Genomic DNA, 24,481 nt, shown 5'->3' on the forward strand with positions numbered 1-24,481 from the left:
GAAAAAAAAAAAAGAAGCCTAATCGAGTTAGAAAGTTAGAAAGTTATTATACACAAGGATAAACTTGGTTGTAAAGCTTTCTTTCGCCAATGCGCTCAATTGCGATACTCTAGAAGCTTTTATTATCGAGGTGTATGATAACCCTCCTTGTTGGCAGGCTAAAACTATTATGCATGAGTGCCGCTACAAAATCGTGGTGTTAGGAATTCGCTAAAAAGTTTTTTGCCTCATCTGACAACACGTCTATTAACACCGTCACCGTACAGCTTGTACATGAGCAATATCTATGTGAGTATGGTTCTTTTGATGAGGGTTTCCCTCGTCGATGGGAACGAAGGCCGGTGGCTGGTGAGATCAGAGTTGATGGGAGGCTTTCGCTTGATTCTTTCAAGTTGGCTATGGTGCTTGTGAGGGAAACCCAATACAAAATGAAGAAATGCACGAAATTGAAAAGATATTAAAAAGAGATATGAGAAAAATTCAGAATCAGTGCCTAAACTCAAATAACAAGGCCAAGTTAGTTTCCTTTACTCAATCTAGTACTTCATTTGCTACTGTATTGATGATTATTTGGGCTATTTGGATGAACCGCAATACTAAGGTTTGGGATAGTGAGGCAAAACCAACATCTGAGGCTGTTCCTTCTATTCTGGGTGGGTATGCTGAATACCATGAGGCACATGTCAGTAATAATGTGCCTATTCAGATGCCCATAGTTGGTTGGCAGAAACCTACTAGTGGTATGGTCAAACTTAATGTTGATGTTGTTTTTGATAATCCCAATAGTTTAATAGGAGTTGGGGATATCTTTTGGGATGCCAATATTGGAACCTTTTTGAGAGGTTTCCGGCATTCTTTATCTCATGCAGCCTCTGCATGTCATGCAGAACTTCAAGTAATGATTTAGGGGTTGGAATGTGCCTTATCATGTCACATGGTGTCGTTGATTGTAAAAACTGATTGCCAAGAGTTGGTTTATGCAGTAACAGACTAACATGTCATTTCCTGGACCATTCTGATATGAGTTTCTTGATATTAGATCTGAAACAGCTACTACAACTGTCAAGACCCACCCCGAATTTCACCCTGAAACCCGAAGTAAATCTTGCGGGGACCACCTCCAAGGAAAGTTTACCAAAAATTCGGCATAACCTCCCTTGAAAATAGACAACCTTTCCTAAGAAAATCTGCATACACTTCTGATAAACCAATTCCAACCTTAAACTCCTAGAGCCTTCATGCTCCCCCAAATCACAACATCTCTCAATTGTTTACTAACATTAATGAGAATAATCCCACAACCAGCAATCACAGTTCAGAGCAATTCTAATTGAGAGGAAATAAACTAGAAATTTAGAAATGAGCGGAAGCTAAACTATTGACTATGCCTCTTCTCCATGTACGCCCGACCTCAACTATGCTAACCTGTAAACTGGGCATTTTTAAAACGAAGAGCCCAGGGGAAAACATTTGAAACCGTTAGAGTGAGTGGACAAAAATAAATTTAAAAAGAATTAAATTTTTATGCTTTCCCGATTTAACTTCTGTGGAAATACAATTAGCGGCATGCAACAAGCTCAAAAGCTTTTAAAAATTTACCGAATTTACCAAAATGTGACTAGCACAGCTAGTCACCAACACTTCATAAAAAAAAAAAGAGCCTCTCAGGCTAAAATAAAATATGTATGTATTACACTCGTCATATCCCTTGTATGAATTTTTCTTGAAACAACAAAGACAAATAGAAAATTCACACAAGGCTACGACGCCTGCACCTAACGTTCACGTCGCACCATAATGACATTTTACCTCATTATGGTGGAAAAGACGGTGTGTGTATATATATACACGCATATCCCCTATATAAATTCTTATATTTATATTGTCACATCCCGACCCTTATATTTTTACCTTAATTACTAGCGTGATTATAATAAGAATTTTACCGTCTCGATCATTGAATTAATAGTTAATTGGTCCCTAGAGGGGTTTCGGGGACGATTATGTGCGGAGGATTATTCGTATGATGAAAATACGACGACGGTAAAAATAATAATTTTAGCTAGTAAAAGGTAATTTTTATTCGGGTATTATTTTTCGGGGTGTTTTATTTTAGAATTGGGTAGTATATAGGTGATGGACCGGTTTGGGGTGTGAGGCCCAAAACCCATTTTCTTTTCCTCCCGATTTTCTCTCCTCACCCGCTCCCGCACCCGAGCCCTCCCGCTGCCGGATTTCCGACCGCCAGACCGCCGCCGTCCGGCCGCCCCAGACCGCCGCACCGGTCCCAATCGAACGGCCTCCAACCCAGCTTCCATTCTAGGCCGGTAGCAGCCCCCCTAGCGCCGCCGTGAGTGCGCGGTGCCGCCCGAAAGGATAGGCTGCCCCGAACTTCCGGTCGCCGGAACTCCCTCCTCCGGCCACCAATCCGGGCAAGCTTGGTACGGTTTTGTAGCCCTCCTCCCGTGCAGCAACCCCTCCAAGCAGCTCCCTCCCTCTTGAGCTAGGTAAGGAGAAATGTGGAGTTGAAATTTCTAGGGCTTTTAAGTTGTTTTCGTTCGATTAGCCTAGTTAGGCTTGGAATTGGGTGATGTGTTGGTCATGAAAGTTGTAGAGGAGATTGAGAGGAAGATTCTGTTAAAATTTGGTAGCATTTGCAGGTCGCCGGAGTTGGTCGCCGGCCGCCGCTGTTTTGGGAAATTTTGTGGTTTTTGATGTAGAATATTAAGGGGATATCATTGAGGTGAATTTTGGAATTTTTGGATGAGATTTGGATAGGTTTGTGAATTTCCGAAGTGTGGTATTTTTGGCGGGTAATTAATGTAGAATCCGGCCGTAGGATTTAAGTCGTATTTTGGAGAGGTTGTATTTACGACTGTTGAGTATGATATTTAAGTTCGGATTGTTCCGATTTAAGATTATCGAAGTTAGGCAATGATGAGCGTATTTATGGCTCTCGGGTAATTTTGCCTATTTTGATTAAATATTGGATTATTGGTTGGGAAATTAATATTATATTTGGAACAGGACGTGAGGAGGCTTGAGCAGACGAGACCCCAGATCGACATCAGGCTTAGGCCTAATTTGTGAGTGGACTTTTATTTGAAATAATATGCATGCTATGGTTCATGATTGAACATTTCCTTTTGTTGGAGTTTTGACGTCAATTAATTTTGACGCTTTTATTTCTTTTGGAGAGATACCAAAAATGGGATTTTCGGTGGATATAAATATGTATTTATGAGAGAGTATGTATGGAAAATGCTAGCTAGTCATATGTGTATGTCCACCTTAATGGCGTAGCATATAACCGCATTATGGTGTGACGTGAGCGTTGGACGTAAGCGTAGTAGCCATATTTGAGTGTTTAATTCATATAGGGGGTATGGACACATATTTATACACCCGTCTGTCCACCTTGATGGCGTAGTGTAGCACTGCATTAAGGCGTGACGTGAGCGTTGGACGCGAGCGTAGTATCCCTATATAGACTCATGAATTTATATAGGGAGTATGGACGAGTGTAAATACATACATATATTATAGAGTCTGAGAGGCTCGATATTTTATGGGATAAAAGTTTTATCGCTTGCAGCATGCATTCGATTTTTTCCTTAGAAATTAATTTGGGGAAACATAAATATTTTATTCATTATTTTATTTTTATCCACTCACTCTAACGTTATTAAATGTTTTCCCCTGAGCCCTTCGTTTTAAATTGTCCAGTCTGCAGAGTTCGGGTTGGATCTAGTAGGAGACGAGGCATAGTCACCCGCATTTCTGCCAGTTTTCGTCAGTAGGTTACCTGTTCAACCTACTCGTGTTTTCTTTCTTCCGCTTGTGTTTAGTAGCTCTGAATACTTTGGAATTATTGTATATTTTGTGTAGAATTTCTAAAGGATGATTATGTGATGTTCGGAAGTGTTGAATTAAGAGTGTAATATGAAATTTTCGAGTTAGGGTTGTCCATCTGCAAGGGAGATTTGCTTAATCTTTTCAGTAAATTTTCCTTGGAGGTGGTCCCCGCACAACTTACTCCGGGTTTCAGGGTGAAATTTGGGGTGGGTCGTGTCATATATAGGGTTACGACGATTGTGGCTAACGCTCACGTCGCACCATAATGGAATTTCATCTCAGTATGGTGGAAAAGCACGTATAGCTAGCTAGCATTTCTTTATATACATATTATTCTCATAATCATCTAAATATGGATATATATATACATACTCACCGAAATTCTCAATTTCGGTTATTTTCTAACAACATAAATTATTTCGCATGCACATTATTTAAAACAAAAGTCCACTCACAACTTTAGGTCTAAGCCTGACGTCGGTCCGAGGTCTCTTCTACTTGAGCCTCCTCACGTCCTGTTTCCAAATGTAAAATTAATTTACCAACTAAAAATCCAAATATTTATACAAAATAGGCAAAATTAAACGTGAGTCATAACCACGCTCATCATTGCCTAACTTCGATATTCCTAAATCGAAACGATCCAAACTTTAATACCATAAACGGCAGTCGTAAATACAACCTCCCCAGAACAACGACTTAAATCCTACGGCTGGATTCTACATTAATTAACCGTCAAAAATACCAAACTTCAGAAAATCACAAACCCGTCCAAAACTCCTCCAAAAATTCCATAATTCACATCAATAAACTCCCCTTAATATTCCACATTTAAAACCATAAAAATCTCTCAAACAGCGGCGGCCGGATGCCGACTCCGGCGATCTCCAATGCCTATGAAATTTTGACAGCATCTTCCTCTCAACTCACTCTACAACTTCCTTAACTAGCACAACACCCAATTATAAGCCTAACTAGGTCAATCGAACGAAAACATCCATAAATCCCTAGAACTTCAATTAAACATCTCTCATTATCAAGACCGAATTAAGTCGATTCCTTTTGAGGGATCATTAACCTTGATGAGAGCTACAAGATGAGCTAAAAATCACGAGCTATGGTGGCCGGAGGTGGGAGCTCCGGGGAAGGACAGCCCGACGTCTCCGGTGGAAGATCTCCCGATCGGCGGCATTATCGGCGCAGCCACTAGGTCGGGAAGAGAGAAGAGGTGGCGGGGCTCCGAACTGGGCTAGAGCGGCGGCCGGTTGCTGGTCGGACGGCGGCAGGTAAGCGGCTGGAAGTTCGCCTGGGAGAGAGCTCGGGAGAGGGCTCGGGGAAGAGGGAAGAGAAAAGAGAGAAGAAAAAGACTTTGGGCCTCTAACACCCGGTCCAACTCCTTAATACCACTCTAAAAAACTCCACTCAATAACACAAAACACTCCAATAAAAATACCCTAATAAAAATTACCTTTTACTAGCTAAAATTTACCATTTTTTACCGTCGTCACAATTTCCTCCTACAAACATTTCCTCCGAAATAATCGTCCCTCAAAACCCCGCTAAGGACCATTTAAACTATAAACTCATTTACGAAGACGGTAAAATTCTTATTAATTACCAAACTAGTAAATAAGGTAAAAATTTAAGAGTCGGGATGTGACAACAACAAGCTGATTCAGTCATTCTTTGCCATGTTAGGAGGGAAACTAACAATGTAGCACATATTTTAGCTAGAGAAGCCAAATTGACTGTCTATTTTGATAATTTTTTTTTCCGTTACTCCCGTCTGTGGAGGTGTTACTCTATCAATAAATATATTCATTCCTTAAATGCTTAAATAGCGACTAATATGTAATTATCTAAAAACTGAAATTACAAAAGACCCACGAAGGAAACTGAAATACACCCTACAAGGAAAGAGGCCCAAGTAGTCCTCTACAAGAAGGACACTGCCCTCTCTTCTCTTCGTCTTCGACCTTCAAAACCCCCTCACCCGCCTCTGCTACGCTTTTGAAACCACAAATCCCTTTCCAGACGAGAATGGCTTCTTCGACGGCGGGAGTAAAGCGGCGCGAGACGTCGTCGTCTTCGGCGGCAAAAGCGGAAGACAAGCTGGTCGTGACTCCATTAGGCGCCGGAAACGAAGTGGGTCGGTCTTGCGTTCACATGACCTACAAGGGCAAAACCGTCCTTTTTGATTGCGGAATCCACCCGGCTTTCTCCGGCATGGCTGCTTTGCCCTACTTCGATGAGATTGATCCTTCCACTATCGATGTCCTTCTCGTTACCCAGTATGTTACTTCTCTCTTGAGTATCTAGGGCACCGTTTGTACTTATATGACTCGAATGTCTAGGTTTTCTTGATTGTAATGTCTTAATTGTTTAGCTAATGAAATGTGATTGCATTGTGTTGTATGCTAAACTGGGGCAAGAATCTAATCTTGTACAATTCATTGTCTAAAAGATGAAGCTACTATGCCTTCTTGCTTTGCTTGTTCAGTTGTCTATTGTGTGTTAGTTAGGTTTGCCTCAGCTTTCGTGTTTGCTTAAGCCTCCTCTTTCGGGGTTTTAGCGAAAACCATGAACTTAATTTATGAAAGAATGAGCAAAAAAACACATGGATCCGCCAATGCTAGTGCGTCGACAAAGATTATTGTCTTACTTGACTCAATCTGATCAGCTAAGTTAATGTGTTTCTAGGAGTTTTTGCTAGCCAGAGGAGGATAACTAAGATGTGTCTTAGGGTGTTTGTCAAGGTCCTACTATCTTTTTGTCTATGGTTTCTGGGTGTGTTCCACCTCTCTCGATTCATTTGATTAAGTCTCTGACTTGTGTTATTTCTTTTATGGGAAACATAATAGTTAGTGCTAGATGGACTAGCAGTCGAAAAAGGTAGAACTGTCATCTAACAGAAAACTGAAAACATGAAAAGATGAGAGCATAACAAAAGTCACCCAAACAAAAATGAAGTTGTCCACAGCCATTTGGTCTTGTGGCATAAGTCTCTGCTTTGTAAGTAGGAGATGCCAGGTTGTCTTGAGAATGACCAGTCACAAAAAAAATTGAAGGAAATTAAAAGAGGCTCTCTACTTAGGATCAGTTGTACCATGCTAATCTGCAATAGTGCAGAGAATTTTTGTTCCATGTGAGAAGCCATGTGTTGCAATCACAGGCTATTGCGAAGAATGCATGAGCATAATGGTGTCTTTTAGATCAGCTGCTGCCTTTCACATGTCGTACCTTTTCTTGTTACATATTTGTGCATATGCCTTATCTTACACCTTTTGCCGTCTAATTCCTGTGTAAAAGTTCTGAATGCTCTGGACCTCTGGTTCGTTTCTGTTAAGTTTATATGAACAAAAGTTCCTGCCACCTCATTTCATTATCATCTATGTACTAATATTGGGCCATACATTGTTCTTGCAGTTTTCACTTGGATCATGCTGCATCCCTCCCTTACTTCCTTGAGAAGGTGCATGCTTTATATTTTCTGAATCTATTTTACTCCTTTTTTTTCTTTCAGAAAATTAATATCTGTGTAACTTTTGTCAGACCACTTTCAAGGGCCGAGTCTTCATGACATATGCAACGAAGGCTATCTACCATTTGCTTTTGAAAGATTATGTGAAAGTCAGCAAATTTTCAGTTGAAGATATGTTGTTCGACGAGAAGGACATAAATGCTTCTATGGATAAAATTGAGGTTTGTTGTTTCCCTTGATGCATTTATTTTGCTTCAGCCTGTTATCTTTCACATATGAATGCCATGCTATGCTCTTTTTTTGTGTGTGTTTTCAATAAAAGTTCTCTTTTCAAAAAAGTAAAAATCTGAATAACCTATCACAGTTAACGTTAATTTTGTCTTACTGTTTTCCCTGTTGCTCATTTGGGAGTACAAGATTTACAATGTTGCTCTGTTTCATATGGGTTGTATGCTCTGTCAATGAAACACTCAGAGTGCAGTTAAGTTGTCCAGTAGAAGTTTCTTAGTATCTGAATCAGATGTTCATAATGTTTATTGATCTATTGCTGCAGGGATTTAGAATTATCAGTAGTTTGGTTGATTATTATGTCTTTCAGTATTATTATTTTTTGTCCAAATTAATTTTTTTTTTCATGAATGAAATCTCAATTCTCACTGCCATCTCTACATTGTTATGCACTTCATTCCTCAAGTACAATATTAATCTCTATACTGATGTTGTATCATGATTTTTGTTTGATGGAGTGCTTGGTAATTGTAGGTTATTGATTTCCACCAAACAGTAGAAGTGGAGGGCATCCGGTTTTGGTGCTACACTGCAGGTCATGTCCTTGGTGCTGCTATGTTTATGGTTGATATTGCTGGTGTTCGGGTCCTCTACACTGGAGATTATTCACGTGAAGAAGACCGACACCTCCGTGCTGCTGAGATCCCACAGTTCTCCCCTGATATATGCATCATTGAGTCCACATATGGTGTCCAGCACCATCAACCTCGAACCATCCGAGAGAAGCGATTCACAGAAGCTATACACACAGCCATCTCTCGAGGGGGTCGTGTCTTGATTCCTGCATTTGCTCTTGGTCGTGCCCAAGAGCTGCTCCTGATTCTTGATGAGTATTGGGCAAACCATCCAGAGCTCCATAATATTCCTATATACTATGCTTCCCCACTGGCAAAAAAATGTTTGTCTGTTTATGAGACGTACACCCTCTCAATGAACGATAGGATCCAGAATGCCAAATCAAATCCCTTCATCTTCAAGCACATATCACCACTAAAGAGCATTGAGAATTTCAAAGATGTTGGTCCCTCAGTGGTGATGGCAAGCCCTGGTACTCTTCAAAGCGGGCTGTCAAGGCAGCTATTTGATATGTGGTGCTCTGATAAGAGAAATGCATGTGTGATTCCAGGTTATGTGATTGAGGGGACACTTGCTAAGACAATCATCAATGAACCGAAAGAGGTTACTCTTATGAATGGGCTTGCCGCTCCTCTCAACATGTCCATCCATTACATTTCATTCTCTGCTCATGCAGACTCTGTTCAGACAAGTGCATTTTTGGAGGAGCTGAGGCCTCCTAACATCATTCTTGTTCATGGAGAATCTCATGAGATGGGAAGGTTGAAAGAGAAGCTAATGACTCAATTTCGTGATCGGAACACAAAGATCCTCACACCAAGGAATTGTCAGTCGGTTGAAATGCACTTCAACTCGCAGAAGATGGCTAAAGCCATTGGAAAAATTGCTGAAAGGACCCCTGAAGTTGGTGAAAAAGTTAGCGGTTTAATGGTTAAGAAAGGCTTCAGTTATCAGATAATGGCCTCTGAAGATCTTCATGTTTTCTCACAGCTGTCCACAGCAAATGTCACTCAGCGCATTACTATCCCGTACGCTACTAGCTTCATGGTGATAAATCATAGACTGAGGCAAATATATGAGATCGTAGAGCCTTCTGAGGATGCGGAATCTGGAGTGCCAACTTTGAAAGTGCATGATCGAGTCACAGTGAGGCAGGACACAGACAAACATATTTCACTGCATTGGACATCAGATCCGATAAGTGACATGGTGTCGGACTCAATTGTGGCTCTAATCTTGAATATCAACCGGGAAGTCCCCAGGGTTGTCATTGAAGCGGAGGACACAACAGCAGAGGAAGAGAATGGTAGGAGGACAGAAAGGGTCATTCATGCACTTCTTGTATCACTCTTTGGGGATGTGAAGCCTGGAGAAAATGGGAAGTTGGTGATCAGTGTTGATGGAAATGTGGCACAGCTTGATAAACAAAGTGGCGACGTTGAGAGTGAAAATGAAGGCCTCAAGGAAAGAGTGAAGACAGCATTTCGTCGAATCCAAAGTGCGGTCAGGCCAATTCCTCTCTTTGCATCTTAGCTGCTGCTCTGCCGTAGAGTTCCAATGTCTCTGTAGATTTCAGCTATTGTAAGCAACACAGGAATTCTGAACAGTAAACACTAGCTTTGGTTATATGCAGCGACTTTTTCCTACATTTGTGATTTGTCTTTTATTTTGTTTTTTTGTTTTCTGCTTTTTTTCTTTATAAACTATTTTCTTTGGTTTGTTCATTACTTCGTGGTTGCAATGTTGTGTCGAAATGTCAAAACCCAGTGTGCGTGAAGCCGTGAACATTTACTGTGTTCATTACTATTTGCTGCTCATAAGAACTTGCATAGAACTATTCTCAAATCAAGCATAGACTCTGGTTTGAAGAATTTGCATAAATTCCTGTTGTATACATCACAACTATGCTTGGTACGTATATACAGGTGCTGTAGAAATGGGGTCTGATTGCATTGGCTTTGGAAAGTTTATTGTTCATATTGTTGTATAGCTTTGAATTTGATTATGGTCCCGGTTCATATCAACCTAATTATAAATACATAAGCAACATGGTGCACAAACACAACTTGTCAAACACAATTGACCATTAATTTACTCAAGTGAAGAGTCAATTTTATGAACACATCGGGAAAAAACAAGAACATCATCAGGGTGTTGAGCTCCACCCTTTTGATCATCATGACCCTTATCATGGCTGCTGTCACTGATTATGGACTCTCGAATCACCGCCTTCGCCACCGGATCGTCAACTCCTCCATGACCGCGACCGTTAGTAGTAGTGGTGGCATTCTTCTTTGCCTCTTTCTCCATCTGCTCTCTTCTCTCTTTATGAGCCTCCATCCTCGTCTCTCTGGCGTCTTCAACTTGTTACCTTGTGTGTGTTCTGCCGTCTCCATCTAAAATCCATGGACCTGCTTTTTATAAACGAAGTAAAGAGTATACGTGTCCTTTTTCCGGTGAGAGGTGGCACACCAGTGTGTCTTCTTTATAAGGCAAACAGCAAGGAGCCTACACACGTATGAGGTCTTGAGGTAGCTGCATGCTACCTGCTACTATCTTCTTTTTGTTTCAATGCTACCTGCTCCTTGCTACCTGCTAGTGTTGAAGTTACAAAAAATACAATATAGTAGTTGATAACTTGATGTGAATCAATAGTGAAGATACGTTACTTAAAATAAAACAGTTTAAGGAAAACATTGTTTATATCTATTGTGAATTGTGTTTTTTCCTCTTAATTTCGGATTAATTGTGTTTTTGCCCCGATTTGTCAATAATTATAAAATTGTCATCACTTACCTAAGGTGTTGCGTGTTATTGTTGCTGCGTGGCCTCATACTTACATTCCACGAAGTTACTGCTTGGTTTTTGTATGATTGGCGTTTTGAATCAGAGGTATTATCTTCATCTCAGATTCTTGAATGTTACTCTCTTCTTCTCTTCATTGAGCCTCTCCTTATTTAGGATTATTTTTGGAGGAGTTCCATTTGGGCGGTGCTTCGGGTTTGGTGGTTGGGTTTGTCTTGCCGACGCTTTTGGGTTGCTTTTGGCTTCTTCCGTCTTCCAAAGGTACACGGGTCGATGGGTTTTTCTCCCTATATTTGTTCGCATGTCAGTGGTTTGATGATTTTCGTTGTGTTCTGCAGTGAAATTGGTTCTACCTTGATAGTGATCGCATTGATTCGGCTTTGATCTCATTCGCTCAGGTACTTCGATATGGTTCCTTTGGTTAGATTGGCCGTTTGAATTTTTGATTTGGCTTGCATGTTGGTTTTGTATCAGATTGAGTGTCACTGTTTTGCGGAGGTTTTTTGATAGACTTCAGATTTTGGCATTGAAATTGTATACGTAGCTCCAAGTTCGTAGGCTCTAAATTTCTGCATATATATACATGTCCCATAGCATACTCATTTTCCATATATACATATGAAGGCAGAATCATAGTGTATAACTATATATAAAGCTTGATCAGCCACCATACTTGAAAGATGTCCCAGAAAAGCTTGGATCTCCGAAAAGCTTAGTTTAGCATTCCTAATTGAGTTCCTGTGTATATATTTTTTTCATACTACAGCATTAGAAATAATTGAAGGAGAAGAATCAAATTAGTGTTTGAGGAATCAGTAAGAAGGAGTCAAAAGGGTGTCGACCAAAAACTGGGTAGGTATTTACTTATCTATATTTTACTTGCATGCTAATGTTTCGGTTTATAATGAAAGTTGCCAGTGTATTAGTATTTTGGTCTTGCGTGGTAATTGATTGTAGAGGTTTGCGATGTACTACGATTAAAACAAAGTGTTTGGTTACTTGCTTTTTTTGGTTATTTGATGTGTCTGGCTATTTGGTTATTTGTTTGTCTGTTTTAGGATTTTGATGTCTATAGGATTTTGATATCTATTACGTATTTCAACTTTGGATATCATCTGGTCATGAATTTTCGTTTGATGTTGTTTCAATTACATTTAGATGATGTGCATACGCAGAATTGCAATTGTCCTTATAATTACAATTCTCCAAAATGGTACAAAACAAGGACAAATTTTCTTTACGTGTATCATGTGAGTTTTAACAACAAACAATGCAGAGGTTTAATTGCAATTGTTCCAAAATGGTACATAAATGTAAAAAAAAAAAAAAAAGGAACAAATGTTCTTTATATGAGTTTAAGCGACAAACAGTGCAAATACTTACTGCATTAAGAACTCAAGATAAATAGTTTAACCAATAAAATAGAAGGAATATGACACCGTCCAATATCTAAAGCAAGTTTAGAGATCAATGCTACTGGAAGTGGATTTCAATTTAGAAATTTTGTGTGGGTTTCGTTGTTTTTGTTTTTGATGGCTCTTCATTTCATTTAGTTGTTTTTCAGATTTGCTATTTGGGTTATTGGTCTGGGTCATCGGAACAAGGCGAGGCTTGGTTTTCTATGGTAGTTCTGCTTTATAGGTGAGTGTGTTTGTTGTCTGCTTCATCGGAACAAGCTTCCACAATATATTTGATTGAGTGCGAGATTTTGTATGTTTGGTTTTCTACTGATAGCTTCTATAATGGTCACTTCTTATGATCATGAGGATACTATTATGATTTGGTCCATTGAAGTGTTAAAAAAACCTGCTACTGATTTGGTGCATTGGTTTGATTTGGTGTGGGGATACAGATTAATCTTGCCGCCTACTAGATTTCAGGCATTTGAGTTGTTTTGGTGGTTACAATGGTATCACTTAAAATATAATTTGGTAAAAGAATGCATGTTTAATGTTTTGACGTGGTGATGTTAATGTTAGTTCAGATTGTTATTCAGACAAGTGGTGATGTGTGATATTACTGGGCTCATTGATTTGAGATTGTTTGATGGTATTGCCATTTTAATTCAGCTTGCGTCGACTCTATATGCTCTTTGTTTGTTTAAATTTTTAAAATTTTTGAATATCTGTTAGTCCAATTTTTACTGTTGTTTTGTATTGTTGTTGTTGTTTTTTTATTTTACTGTTGCATTGTTACTCATATGAATATGTTGGCACTGCAGGTTAAGAGAGAGCTGAAGGCTTTATTGCAAGAGTAAGGATAGATATTTTGATGGTGTTTTGTTACGTCATCAGGCATGTTTGTTGTGCTGTACATTTTGTGTGTTGCTTGAATACTTATTGCTCTATTATTTTGTGATATTGTCATCAGACTTTATTATATAAATATGTCTCGACCATTTCCTTCTACCTGAAACATGTTTTCTGATGTACAGAGGAGAAGGCAACAAAGGAGCAGGAAAGTAAGCCATCATTATATTCTTTCCTATTTGTTTGTTTTTAGTTTCACCTTCGGTTTATGTTGTGGTACGGTATTATGCAAACCATTATAAAGACTATTGTTTATCACCAAATTGATCTTCTGTCTAAAGGATGCTTTCTGATGTACAGAGGACAAGGAAGCAAAAGGGCAGTATTCATTATATTCATGATGATTATCCCATTTGTTTCTTTAGTATTTACCTTATATATAACTATACTTTAACTGAATTTGAATGCTTATGTACCAGAGCTCAAGGGAGCAAAACAAAGTCTAAATGGAAAGAAGAATCAGAATGATTTGGACCTTTTTGTTTCATGAACTCCCCAGCAATATCCATATCTGTGTTTGTAATGCTAACAGACTGAAGGGGTGGTTCTACATGTCATTGCAACCTCAACATGCACAATATTTTGTTTCCAAAATAGGCACAACATGTAACTATTTTTTGATACAGTTTAATTCGTTGGTACATGTAACACTGTTGTCCATAGAGGGCTGCATAGGTTCTGTTTCCACACAATTGTACCAGGTTCTTGATGTTTCGCCACCTTAATTGAATTTTTCAATACAAAAAAACATTTAAGAGGTAAGTCAATAACCCGTATCACACAGCCCGCAGCAACATCCCCGCGGGGATGTACCTTGTTCTTATATATGTATATATGTACGTACATATGTATGGATCACTTTGAGGGATAAAAACTTTTGTATTTGGTATTTTTTTGTAATACGGCTAGTGATTCCTGCCAGAGGCCCAGAGTGCCAGTGATACGGTCTAAATCAGTCACCTTTCTGGCTCATCTGTGGGAAAATAATCAAAGATGAATTGCAACTCTACAAGTGCCGAGATTAATCTGCTTTTAAGATATATTGTTGTTATTGTGTTCAAGAAAGAGATTTTATAGAGAAATGTTAGAAAAGGTCAGCTTCACTATTTCCTCTCCTCCCATAGTTGTATGCTTCACTCATTAACACCAGGCTACCTGCATGGGATTTAAAACCCAGCTACCAAAGTCTGTCTGATATAGGGCTGCCACTTGGTTTGGTAAATACCAAACCGATTGAAAACCGACCGAAAATTTATGATTTGGTAAACCGAATTTTGGTAATCGAAATCAAAAAAACCGAAACTGAGAAATACCGAAAAAGTTGATTTGGTTTTTGGTAAATACCGAATTTACCGAAAGTCTAATTATTTAAAGACTTATATTTCTAAAAACATACAGACTAATAATCTTATCTCACGTTTTCAATTGTATATACCATTTAGTAAAAAAGAAGACAATGAATAGAAAAATTCAACTATACTTGGTAGCATTCGGGTCTCAATTAAAGCGATCAACTTTAATTCAATGTTACTTGTTATATAAAAACGACTCTTACCTACCCGTCTTAGTCGATTCATCACACACACACATAGACAAACCCACTTAGATGACATGTAACCGCCCATGTAAAAATTTAGGAATGTTTTTACCTCTCTTGATGATAGGGCTCCCCATAGGAAGTACAAGCGTAAATAGGGTTAGCCGCCTTGATCAAGGCCAAAAACATTATACAAAAATACCTAATTTTTCTACCATAGTCGTATTTCACTATATTGATCACATCATAGTTCACTAAGGTTTTTTAGTAAAAATTTTGCTTCCTCTTTGTTGGTTCACAAAGATGTACATATGCATATAACTTACTAAATAAGTTATACCACATTACCAGGCATGTTGTGGTTCCAATTATTACAATTCACAAAATTAAAGTTCGACCGTCTGATGTGATCATTATAGTATAATACAATTATGATAGAAAATTCAATTGTACTCAATAATGCTAGGGTCTTGATCAAAGCGGTCAACCATAATTTAACGTCACTTATTACATGAAAAAGTTTTACTGCCCTTATGTGACTTATTTTGGTCGACTCTTCCACACACATACTTTCACATAGATCACACATAACTTGTTCATATAAAAATTTGGAAACATTTACATCCTGACTATTTCGGTAGAAAATTAAACCATACTCGATAATGTGTCTGAAATGACTATCTTTTGTATATGTATTATCAGACTCTAGAAACCACTACCAGAAGAAAGACTTTAGCCGACAAAAATAAAAAAACCAGACCGACGAATTATTTTTTCGTCGGCTAAAGTTCACTTTAGCCGACGAAAAAATAATTTGTCGGCTAATTAAAAATTTTCGTCGGCTATGGTCAACTTTAGCCGACGAAATTAAAATTTCGTCGTCTGAATAATTTTTTTCGTTGGCTATAGTCTGTGAACTTTAGCCAATATAGCCAACGAAATTTTTAAAATTTTAGCCGACAAAAAATATAATTTCGTCGGCTAAAGTGCCTTATATTTGCAGATCTGGACAACAACTCATCTGGGAAAAAAAAACTATACGTAGAACCTACAAACGTAAAAAAGTCGTGAAATAAGATATGACCAGAATGATGAAATACGTCTACGGTTGAAAAATCACTGTATTCCGGTAAAGTCTCGGGGACGATAGTTGCGGTCAATGCAATTTACTCTTATTATTCACTATGCTGCAGATTTGGTTTTTAGTGTCCGATTGACTATTGTGATACCTTTCTGGAAGCGTAACGGCCCTACGAGTCAAACTCATCGCTAATGCCATGATGTACGGGTATTTTTGGTCATCCGAGTCCGTTTAGGGCTTCAAAATGCAGTTTTCTTATTTTCGATTAGAGTTGACCGTTTCGATCGAGCCCTTAACGTTGTCGAATCCAGTTGAATTTTTTACCATAGACATATTTCGTCATAATGATCATATATGACGGTCAAATTTTGGTTTGTAAATTTAATCATCGGAATCACAACGTGTCTACTATTTACCGTTATTATTCCCTATGGGGAGCCCTATCGTCGGAAGGTAAATGTCTCAAAATTTTATATAGGCGGTTTGACGTCTCAATCTACGTGAAAGTTTTTGCGTGTGGAAGGTTTGACCAAACTACGTAATAGTAGAGGGAGATATGAGCGTTTTACGTGAAATTTATAGACTTTAGCCGACGAGATATTAAAAAAAGTCGTCGGCTAAGGTCAAAAATTTTTGGGCGGTAAACCAAATTTGGAGGAAAATTTTCAAAGGACTTTAGCCGACGAAAATATATGAAAAGTCGTCGGCTAAAGTCGAAAAATTTTCAAAATTTTCAACCAAAATTTTTTGGCGGTCAACCAAAATTTTCAAAATTTTTAAAAGAGTTTAGCCGACGAAAATAAAGAATTTTGTCGGCTAAAGTTCTTTATATAGGAGTTTTACCGAAGGTGGATGGTAAGAAGTCTGTTTCGCCTGCCAGATTTTCTTCTCGGCCTAGCTCCGCCGTCAAGCCACCGGAGACCGCCACACTTGTACCAAAAGCTTCGCCGTCGTCTTTACTTCATTGCTGGACAGGTGGTGCATCGAGTGGCGCCGCCGTGAGAGATAAATCGAGCTCCAAAACTCCGCCGGTTCGGATTCGGTGTCGATCGAATTTCTCCTTCCTCAGGTCACCATTTGGTGAGTTCTATATATGAATAAATTGAGTTTGATTAGTACTACATTCCCCTAGAATTTGGTAGCTCGATTCGGTGTGTGTGAGGAGAATCGAAGATTTGAAGTTTTTAGGGTTTAAAATTGGGGATTTTTATATTTTGATTCAATTGACCTGTTTAGGCTTAGAATTGGGCTTCGACTTCTTCTAGAAAGTTGTTCGAAATGTTGAGAGGAAGATTCTGTCAAATTTTGGTGGTGATTGGAGGTGGTCGAAAGTTTCTGCAGTTTTTTTTTTTCAAAAACCAGTAACTTTAGCCGACGATATTTAAAGGTTTAGCCGACGATATTTAATGGTTTATTCGTCGGCTACAATATTTTAAAATTTTTTTATAAGGTTTAGCCGACGAATTATGACATATTTTGTCGGCTATAGTTATTTTTAAAATTTTTTTTATAAGGTTTAGCCGACGAAACAGACTATATTTCGTCGGCTATAGTCTGGGAAAAAATTTTTTATTACAGACTTTAGCCGACGAATATCTTAATTGTTTCGTCGGCTAAAGTCTGGGAAAAAGACCGACGACATGTTTTTCATCGGCTAAACTATGGGACTATAGCCGACGAAAATTTTTTTTTTCGTCGGCTAAAGTCATCACAGACGACCTTTTCCCGACGATGGCTCGTCGGCTAAGATCTTAGCCGACGAATTAAGCTAACAGGCCGACGAAACTTTTTCATCGGCTAAAGTGCTTGTCCTGGTAGTGAACTCAAGTGATATTTAAATTTTATAGTTTTGTATTGCTTTGTTATATTTTGAAAATATATTTGTTGTGAAGTTTGGTAATACCGAAAAACCGACATCCGAAGTTGGTAAGATTTATCTCATACCGAAGTTTTTGGTTTGGTAATTGAAAGTCATATTTCATTACCGAAAGCTTTGGTTTTGAAGTTGGTAACGCCCATAACCGATTCGAACGGACCGAGTGGCAGCCCTACTCATGACCATTGAACTTGTCAATTTCTTTGGTAGCTACAAGAATTAATTTGGAACAAAACCAAAGCTCAACAAATAGTGCTTTCACGTCTTAAAACTAAAGCCAGATACTTGAAACATTGGTCAAAAAGCTATGAGCCTGCAAGGGTTGCAAGGCAATAGCTGTATTAAGCTTTGTTTCATATATTAACACAATGACAACTACCTTTCTTTTCCTTCATATCTCATATTCAATTCAAAAGACCTTTGGCATTTGCCTTAGATTGATCAATCCCTCAGATTCATCGTTCATGAGGGGGATCGGCACGTTTACCAATGCAGACAACTAATGGCAAGTATAAAATCACATGGAGATCAGAGTCTGCCTGTCCTGGAATGATTACTAGTTTATCTGAAGTTGAACCAATGTTAGGATCTTGAATCTTCTTACAAAAGCAAGCCCTATCCCACTTCAACTTCAAGCATCAGTATCACCTATGTGAATTAATTAAAAAGTAAATGTTGGAATTGTTAATGAAACTTGAGATGGTACTTTTTCCTTGCTAGACAAGTCCGGATATTTGTCGTTTAAGGTAGAAGTACACTTTGGAATGTGAATTTGCAAGGGAAAAAGATGATTGAATAGATATCAACAATTTTCAAACAAGAATTACAGTTGTATCTATCCTTTCCTATCCTACACAGATCTAATCAGATCTTCCTACCCCGTGATGTATAATTTTGTAACAAAGGGGGAGGGGGAGATTACATTTCTTATAGTCAAAAGGGGTTATTAATAAAAGAAGAAAGAACAATTAGAATTGCCTGTTGTCTCTACTAACAGTAACAACCTTCCGATGACGCTTTTTATCTCCACGTCCACGCTTCTTCCCAGGTGGAGTCTTTACAGATGTGATACCATGAGGCAAAGCTGGTGGACGATGAATCACAACCCTCGGAGGAGGGGGAGGAGGCATCTGCTCCAGCAACTCTCTGTGGTATGCCTGTACAATGCAATCCTATGAGCTTGTATTTTTATTTTATACATATGGAAGCAGGAAAAGAAAGAGAGACAGGACATCACAATGTAGTTAGGCGTACGAGCAAGTTGTTAATTTGACCTCCTAATCAACTTACAACTATCATTTGTAGCCAAATTTTACAACAGTTCAGACAGCAATAAAATTGCTACTTGGCTATTTGACACAAAACTCCCGGTCTATCAGCAGAAACCTTCAACTTACAGGAACCATCCATTTATAAAATCTTCAGATGCAAGCTTTTTCGGAAACCATTTGTACCAAACAGACCTGGTGGCTCAGATGTTCATGTTTAACTAAACCTTTGACTCACAAACAAGCCTTACAGGTCTAAGAGAGAAATAAACAACAAGATATTCAAAGAACATGCTCTGAATAATCTTTTAAACCCATAGATATTATCAGAAAATAGTCATACCTGAATGACAAAGTTGCGCCTTTCACAATCCAAAAACATATTAACGCTCCAGTCAACTTTTGCCATAATTTTATCCCTCACTGTGGAAAAGCTTAACTGATCCCTGGAGGTAAAACGATCAACTTCATTGAACCAATTACAGGTGAATAAATTTGTGATGGGAATGTGTTCCTTTATGATCACACAACCTTCAGGAACATCTGCAAAAAGTGGTAGTGCACACATCAAATTGCAGATTAAACGAAAGCTAAAACATGCAAACAATTGAGAAAAAAAGCACATAGATGCAACCATGTGTACACATAAGCTTACACATAGATGCCTGTACATGAATAGACCTACCACTTGTTATTGGAAGCTTAGCCTCAGAATAAGGTTGTAAACCCTCCTTGATATAGAAGTCAACCTGCTCATTAATGGATGAATTATCGTACTTCCCAGCAGCTCTGTTAGCTTCAGCCTCTTCAAAAACATCAAACCGTCTATAGTGCTTTGAGATTGCAAAATTTGCATTCTGACGCCACAAGAACCTGAACAATATTAAGTCTAAAAATATCAAGGTGTATGTAAAGCTAATCTAGTTCCTTCCCCAAAGCACATGATTCATGAATGCATATCAATATGCCAGAATTATTTATATAAGATTAGACATATACAAACAGTGTTCCAAAACAATGCATTTCACAGCAGGACCACTGAAGATGCCTAAATAACTAGATCAGGATAGTTACGCAAACACCGAGTTTTCATGTGAGGTGGGTCAGTGATAAACTTTTCTCAGAAAAATACAACCAGCGTCATGACCACTAGTCTCAACTCCCCTCTCTCTCATCATCCGACTACAGAAGTATATCAAAGAGTATAGCTTGGCACACTTTGAACAAAAAGAGAAAAGTGAACAAGGATAAACACTCACCCACCCAAAAGATATCAATAGTTATTTTTACAATACAGATCAATCGTTTCAGCCACCAAGGGAACTACCACATACAAGAAACATAACCACAGAGAAATCAAAAGTTTCTGACACCCGTTGTTTTATTATCCAACAAATAACATTTAAGAGAAATGTTAAAAGGGGTTGATAACAGCTCAGTTTTCACTGGAGAGAAACATGTCAATACTCATGACCAATGCAACCAGAACGCTGCTCCAAATCTAACCCAATTTTTTTATAAAACTGCAATTTGTAAACAGAATTGGACTAAGGCAACTAACCATACAAATTCCTCGAGAGAGCAAAGTTACATTTTGCAAGTATTTCATTACAGTCTCCACTCTCCACAACGAATTAGAATTCCAATGAATAGCAATGAGATGTAGACAATGAGAAGCAAGCAGAACCTTCAGTCTCTAGTCCAAATACCGTAACAGCATTTAAGTTATGGGCAACAGACTCAATTTAAATTTACTAACGGCTAAGCACAGCCTGAGCATTGTGAGACAATGTCAAAACATTTATCCAAAAGCAAAAAAAAAATAAAAACTATCTTTCATTGTGCCACTAACTTACTGAACATTATAAAAACAGCCTTTTTCAGACACTTCCTTCAAGCTCTAAATTACTACAGCTATACCAATACCACAAGATGTAAATATACAAAATCTGAAAATAACTGTACCTCTCAAGGATCTGATAAGGATCCACAACAAGCCGAAGCTTTCCATCAATCCATATAGAATATCTGACATTGGGGAAAAGCCTATGCAATAGAAGCTTTGGAATCTGCCAAAAGAAACATGGTTTGTAAATAACCTTTGAATGGTTTCCCAACATCCATCTTGATCAGAATTTCAATGCAAATTCTGGATAGCATACGTAGAATTACATTAAACTAAATAAAACGAGCATCAGTTGTTATGAAATTTGACATTACATCACCCAAAAAGGTCTATACAACTAGATAAAGGCATCACTAAAACCAAGTTTAGGAGTGTCACTTTAACAATTGACCGAACTCCTGTTGACCAACATCTTCGCATAAACTACAACTTTCCAAACCAAACTTGGAACAGAACCAAGACTGGAAGTTGAATTGAACTGAATGCTGCAGCCAGATCAATAACTGGCCACTCAACCTTTGCTTTGGTGTTTAATGGGCTGGTACGGTTGGGGTCAAGTTTATGCTCAGATTATAGCAATCAACAAATCACCTACTTACATGTGCATTCTGTCAGTATCTTCAGAAATTTGGGGAATATGGAAAATTGTGAAGATTGTTAGCGTAAGGAATACTTGCCTCAATTTGAGCAAATCTTACAACTAAGTTTATAATTACCAATCTTCTATCTCCAAATGCTGTTGAAGAAACTAAACTAACATCTGAGAGCATCACTACTCTCAAGAGTCCATAAGTAAATATAATATAATTCATATATGTGTGTGTGTGTGTGCAGGATGAACCAAATCACTCAAGAAGAAAAAAAAAAAAAAAAAAAAAACTGACCTTCCCATTGCGTCTTGCATCAGTGTAAGGAATGTTACGGACAACAATAACTCTCCATAATCCTACTTTCCTATTGTTTCCCAGGACACTGGAATTCTTCATATAAGCTTCCGTCTCTTCATCAATAAACATGTAGAACGGTACACTTTCCCTCGAAAACTCACTAATGTTTGTAGGCTGCTGTATTATGTCATAGTTTCCTACCAAAGATGCAACAATTAGAAAAGGCAAAACCAAAGCCTGCAATTAAAAATATATCACACTATTTGTTAGAAGTGGAAATACCAAAGACAGCTGAGGCAACAATTATCTGATGGGACGTCTCCAACTCCATAAGGTCCACTTCATCAACATCAAATCCAGACTGGTCCCCAGGTTTATTGCCTTTAACAAATCTGACAAGAAGGCACCAGAGAATAAAAGAAAGGAAGACTGCATTAGCCAAGAAGGATAATGGAATTGGCAATAAGTACAATGCACCACAATTAATTAATAAAATTCATTTGTGTAAACATACCCACAGTGAACCGTCATGGATTCTTTTATATCATATGATTCATTTCTCTCCCTCAGAGTTGGGAATCCACCAAATTCAGAACCTCCATGTGGTTCAATTCTAGTCGGATTTTCATCATAAACATATGTCAAATTATGTAGTACAGGTGATTCTGAAGGAGAAGTTGGCATACTAGCTATAGCCTGCTCCACAGGGAGATAACATACTGGACACGCTGAAAAAAAAAAAAAAAAAAAAAAACACAACAACAACAACAATCAATGGTACAGCGACAAGACATGAATCAACTTGGAGTCAAGATGCTAAATATCACAGAGTGATCACTGAAAGAATGAAGCAAACGAAAACAACTTACGGCGAGGTCCACTTCGTCTTCGACCAGATGGAGGAGGAGGAGGAGGAAATGCAAAATTTTACATAGATGGCCAACAGAGGGTATTTCCATGAACAACAGTAAATGACTCAGTATGGAGATGGGGAGGAGGAGGAGGAGAAAGTAAGGCTCTATCTGCATCTTTTCCTTTCATGGAATTCTGTGTAGAAGTAATTTTAATGTCATGTTTATCTCCCATTCCTGCGAAAGTTACGGAACTACTTGATATCTCCATGCAGTAAGATATGACAATTCCACTATGTTGAGTAACAATACATAACTGCTTTAAATTAATACTTTTCAATTTACATTGTACAGGAAATAGTTCACAGAACACTCTGCAAAGTTAGAAAATTGACGAGCATGACTCAATTAGCGACAGTGACAAGATGTTAAAGGTAAACTCAACCAGATGATATCTCATATAAGGACTTAAGTATATCTAATGGCCATGTTTATCTCAATCCTAATAACCATAGACAATTTCAGTTTAGACCTTGTACGCCTCAAGTACTTCAAAATCTAATCAATGCAAGTTCTTTAAAGTTAACAAACACAAGGACACTCTACGAAACTCTCGCATAGACACCGTACTTAAGCATTGACCCAACAACGAATGTATAAGGATTGATAAACAAAACTAACCTTTATTTACATTGAAGGAATTGGATACGAAAACCAAAAGACCAAGCACAACCAAAAGAAGCATTATGACCTTCTTTCGGCCCAAAACTCTCCAGATACACGGCAGCACTCTTTCCTTCTCCCTACTTGCAAGTAACAACTTGGAAGGCTTTCGCGTAATGGGAAGAGGGCTTGGCTGCAGATTAGGTGGAAAACCATTCTGTGCCTGCTGTAGTTGTAGTGATCCATAGCTTCCAGTACGTAGACCTAATGACCCTCCAGTCATTGTATCTTCAAATCCACAAATTGTTGTTCAACTTTCATCTCCTTCTTCTTCTTCTAATCAAATCTCTCATTCACAAATAGAAAACCCAACTCAACCAAACTTCCCACACTTCCAAATTCAATAAAACCCAGAATCCCTCTGCAAAAACCAACACAGAATCAAACTCTATTCCAACAAATCTCAAATTCAAAAGCCAAAACTTTACTCAAATCCACAAAGCTACGATCTTTAAATCCCAATGTGCTCAAATTCTCTGAACCAAACCCAGAAAACCCACATGAATCGCAAAACCCACTTCCTAAAAACACTTTTTCATTAGGAAAAATCAAATCTTTTACCCAAAAATCAAATTGGGGATTCAGAGCCCACCTGAAGTGTGACCCAGATCAATGCCAGCACAGGAACCAATGGCAAGTGAAGTTTTTTAAATAGATAAACAAAGTTGCAACACGTACCTGTATGGAAGAGCGCTCCAAATTGGGAGTGAATTAAAAATGGAGGTAGAGCTCAATTCAAATCAAATCTCTGTGTGTATTCTAGGGTTTCAGTGGCCAATGTGTTTGGGGATTGCCATTTTGCGCGGTTGTCTTATTAATATTTGTATTTACTTTTAACTATTATTTGGACTGTGGTAATTGGTTCTCTATCTAATCATGGAGTTTGGACCCAAATGATCATCCATTAAATGCTGATTTATCTCATATTGTTTTTTCTTTTTTCTTTTTGATTTTATAGACTTATTATCTTTCTTATTTTGAAGAAATTTATAGACTTTTTTTTTTCTGTTTCCTAAAATGAATTGTTTTGGCTTGTAC

At 38.2% G+C, this 24,481-nt stretch overlaps 4 protein-coding genes across 4 annotated transcripts; 2 read left to right on the forward strand and 2 right to left on the reverse strand.

Annotated features, from left to right (window-relative positions):
- The first annotated feature begins 5,895 nt into the window (after nucleotides 1-5,895).
- Nucleotides 5,896-9,749, forward strand: LOC101298786 (cleavage and polyadenylation specificity factor subunit 3-I-like). Its single transcript, XM_004296457.1, has 4 exons — nucleotides 5,896-6,146; nucleotides 7,282-7,327; nucleotides 7,408-7,557; nucleotides 8,099-9,749. Exons 1-4 carry the CDS (start codon nucleotides 5,896-5,898, stop codon nucleotides 9,731-9,733), a joined length of 2,082 nt encoding a protein of 693 aa, XP_004296505.1. The 3' UTR covers nucleotides 9,734-9,749.
- A 641-nt stretch (nucleotides 9,750-10,390) lies between these two features.
- On the forward strand, nucleotides 10,391-11,627 carry LOC101306131. The gene is made up of 3 exons (XM_004297867.1): nucleotides 10,391-10,468; nucleotides 11,091-11,266; nucleotides 11,344-11,627. The coding sequence occupies exons 1-3, from the start codon at nucleotides 10,391-10,393 to the stop codon at nucleotides 11,387-11,389; spliced, it is 300 nt and encodes a 99-aa protein (XP_004297915.1). The 3' UTR covers nucleotides 11,390-11,627.
- A 6,896-nt stretch (nucleotides 11,628-18,523) lies between these two features.
- Nucleotides 18,524-22,796, reverse strand: LOC101306424 (the record flags this gene model as incomplete). Its single annotated transcript, XM_004297868.1, has 8 exons — nucleotides 18,524-18,965; nucleotides 19,420-19,619; nucleotides 19,762-19,949; nucleotides 21,042-21,145; nucleotides 21,867-22,066; nucleotides 22,152-22,261; nucleotides 22,384-22,597; nucleotides 22,739-22,796. Coding segments are annotated over 8 exons (1,263 nt in total), but the record flags the coding sequence as incomplete, so codon positions are not given.
- LOC101306717 lies at nucleotides 22,797-24,228 on the reverse strand. The gene is made up of 3 exons (XM_004297869.1): nucleotides 24,122-24,228; nucleotides 23,402-23,804; nucleotides 22,797-22,957 (listed from the first exon to the last, which is right to left on the reverse strand). Exons 2-3 carry the CDS (start codon nucleotides 23,664-23,666, stop codon nucleotides 22,797-22,799), a joined length of 426 nt encoding a protein of 141 aa, XP_004297917.1. The 5' UTR covers nucleotides 23,667-23,804; nucleotides 24,122-24,228.
- Nucleotides 24,229-24,481: the final 253 nt, after the last annotated feature.

Source organism: Fragaria vesca, linkage group LG4 (genome assembly GCF_000184155.1).
Source record: "Fragaria vesca subsp. vesca linkage group LG4, FraVesHawaii_1.0, whole genome shotgun sequence".
NCBI lineage: Eukaryota > Viridiplantae > Streptophyta > Magnoliopsida > Rosales > Rosaceae > Fragaria > Fragaria vesca.

Excerpts from the sequence above, each read along its gene's own strand:
- LOC101298786 (XM_004296457.1), top strand. The coding sequence starts at position 5,896 with ATGGCTTCTTCGACGGCGGGAGTAAAGCGGCGCGAGACGTCGTCGTCT. Across the intron at positions 6,147-7,281 it reads GATGTCCTTCTCGTTACCCA|TTTTCACTTGGATCATGCTG; the intron begins GTATGTTACTTC and ends TTGTTCTTGCAG. Across the intron at positions 7,328-7,407 it reads TCCCTTACTTCCTTGAGAAG|ACCACTTTCAAGGGCCGAGT; the intron begins GTGCATGCTTTA and ends AACTTTTGTCAG.
- LOC101306131 (XM_004297867.1), top strand. The coding sequence starts at position 10,391 with ATGGCTGCTGTCACTGATTATGGACTCTCGAATCACCGCCTTCGCCAC. Across the intron at positions 10,469-11,090 it reads ACTCCTCCATGACCGCGACC|AGGTATTATCTTCATCTCAG; the intron begins GTTAGTAGTAGT and ends GTTTTGAATCAG. Across the intron at positions 11,267-11,343 it reads GCTTCTTCCGTCTTCCAAAG|TGAAATTGGTTCTACCTTGA; the intron begins GTACACGGGTCG and ends TGTGTTCTGCAG.
- LOC101306717 (XM_004297869.1), bottom strand. The coding sequence starts at position 23,666 with ATGACTGGAGGGTCATTAGGTCTACGTACTGGAAGCTATGGATCACTA. Across the intron at positions 22,958-23,401 it reads TTCCTTCAATGTAAATAAAG|GAATGGGAGATAAACATGAC; the intron begins GTTAGTTTTGTT and ends TAACTTTCGCAG.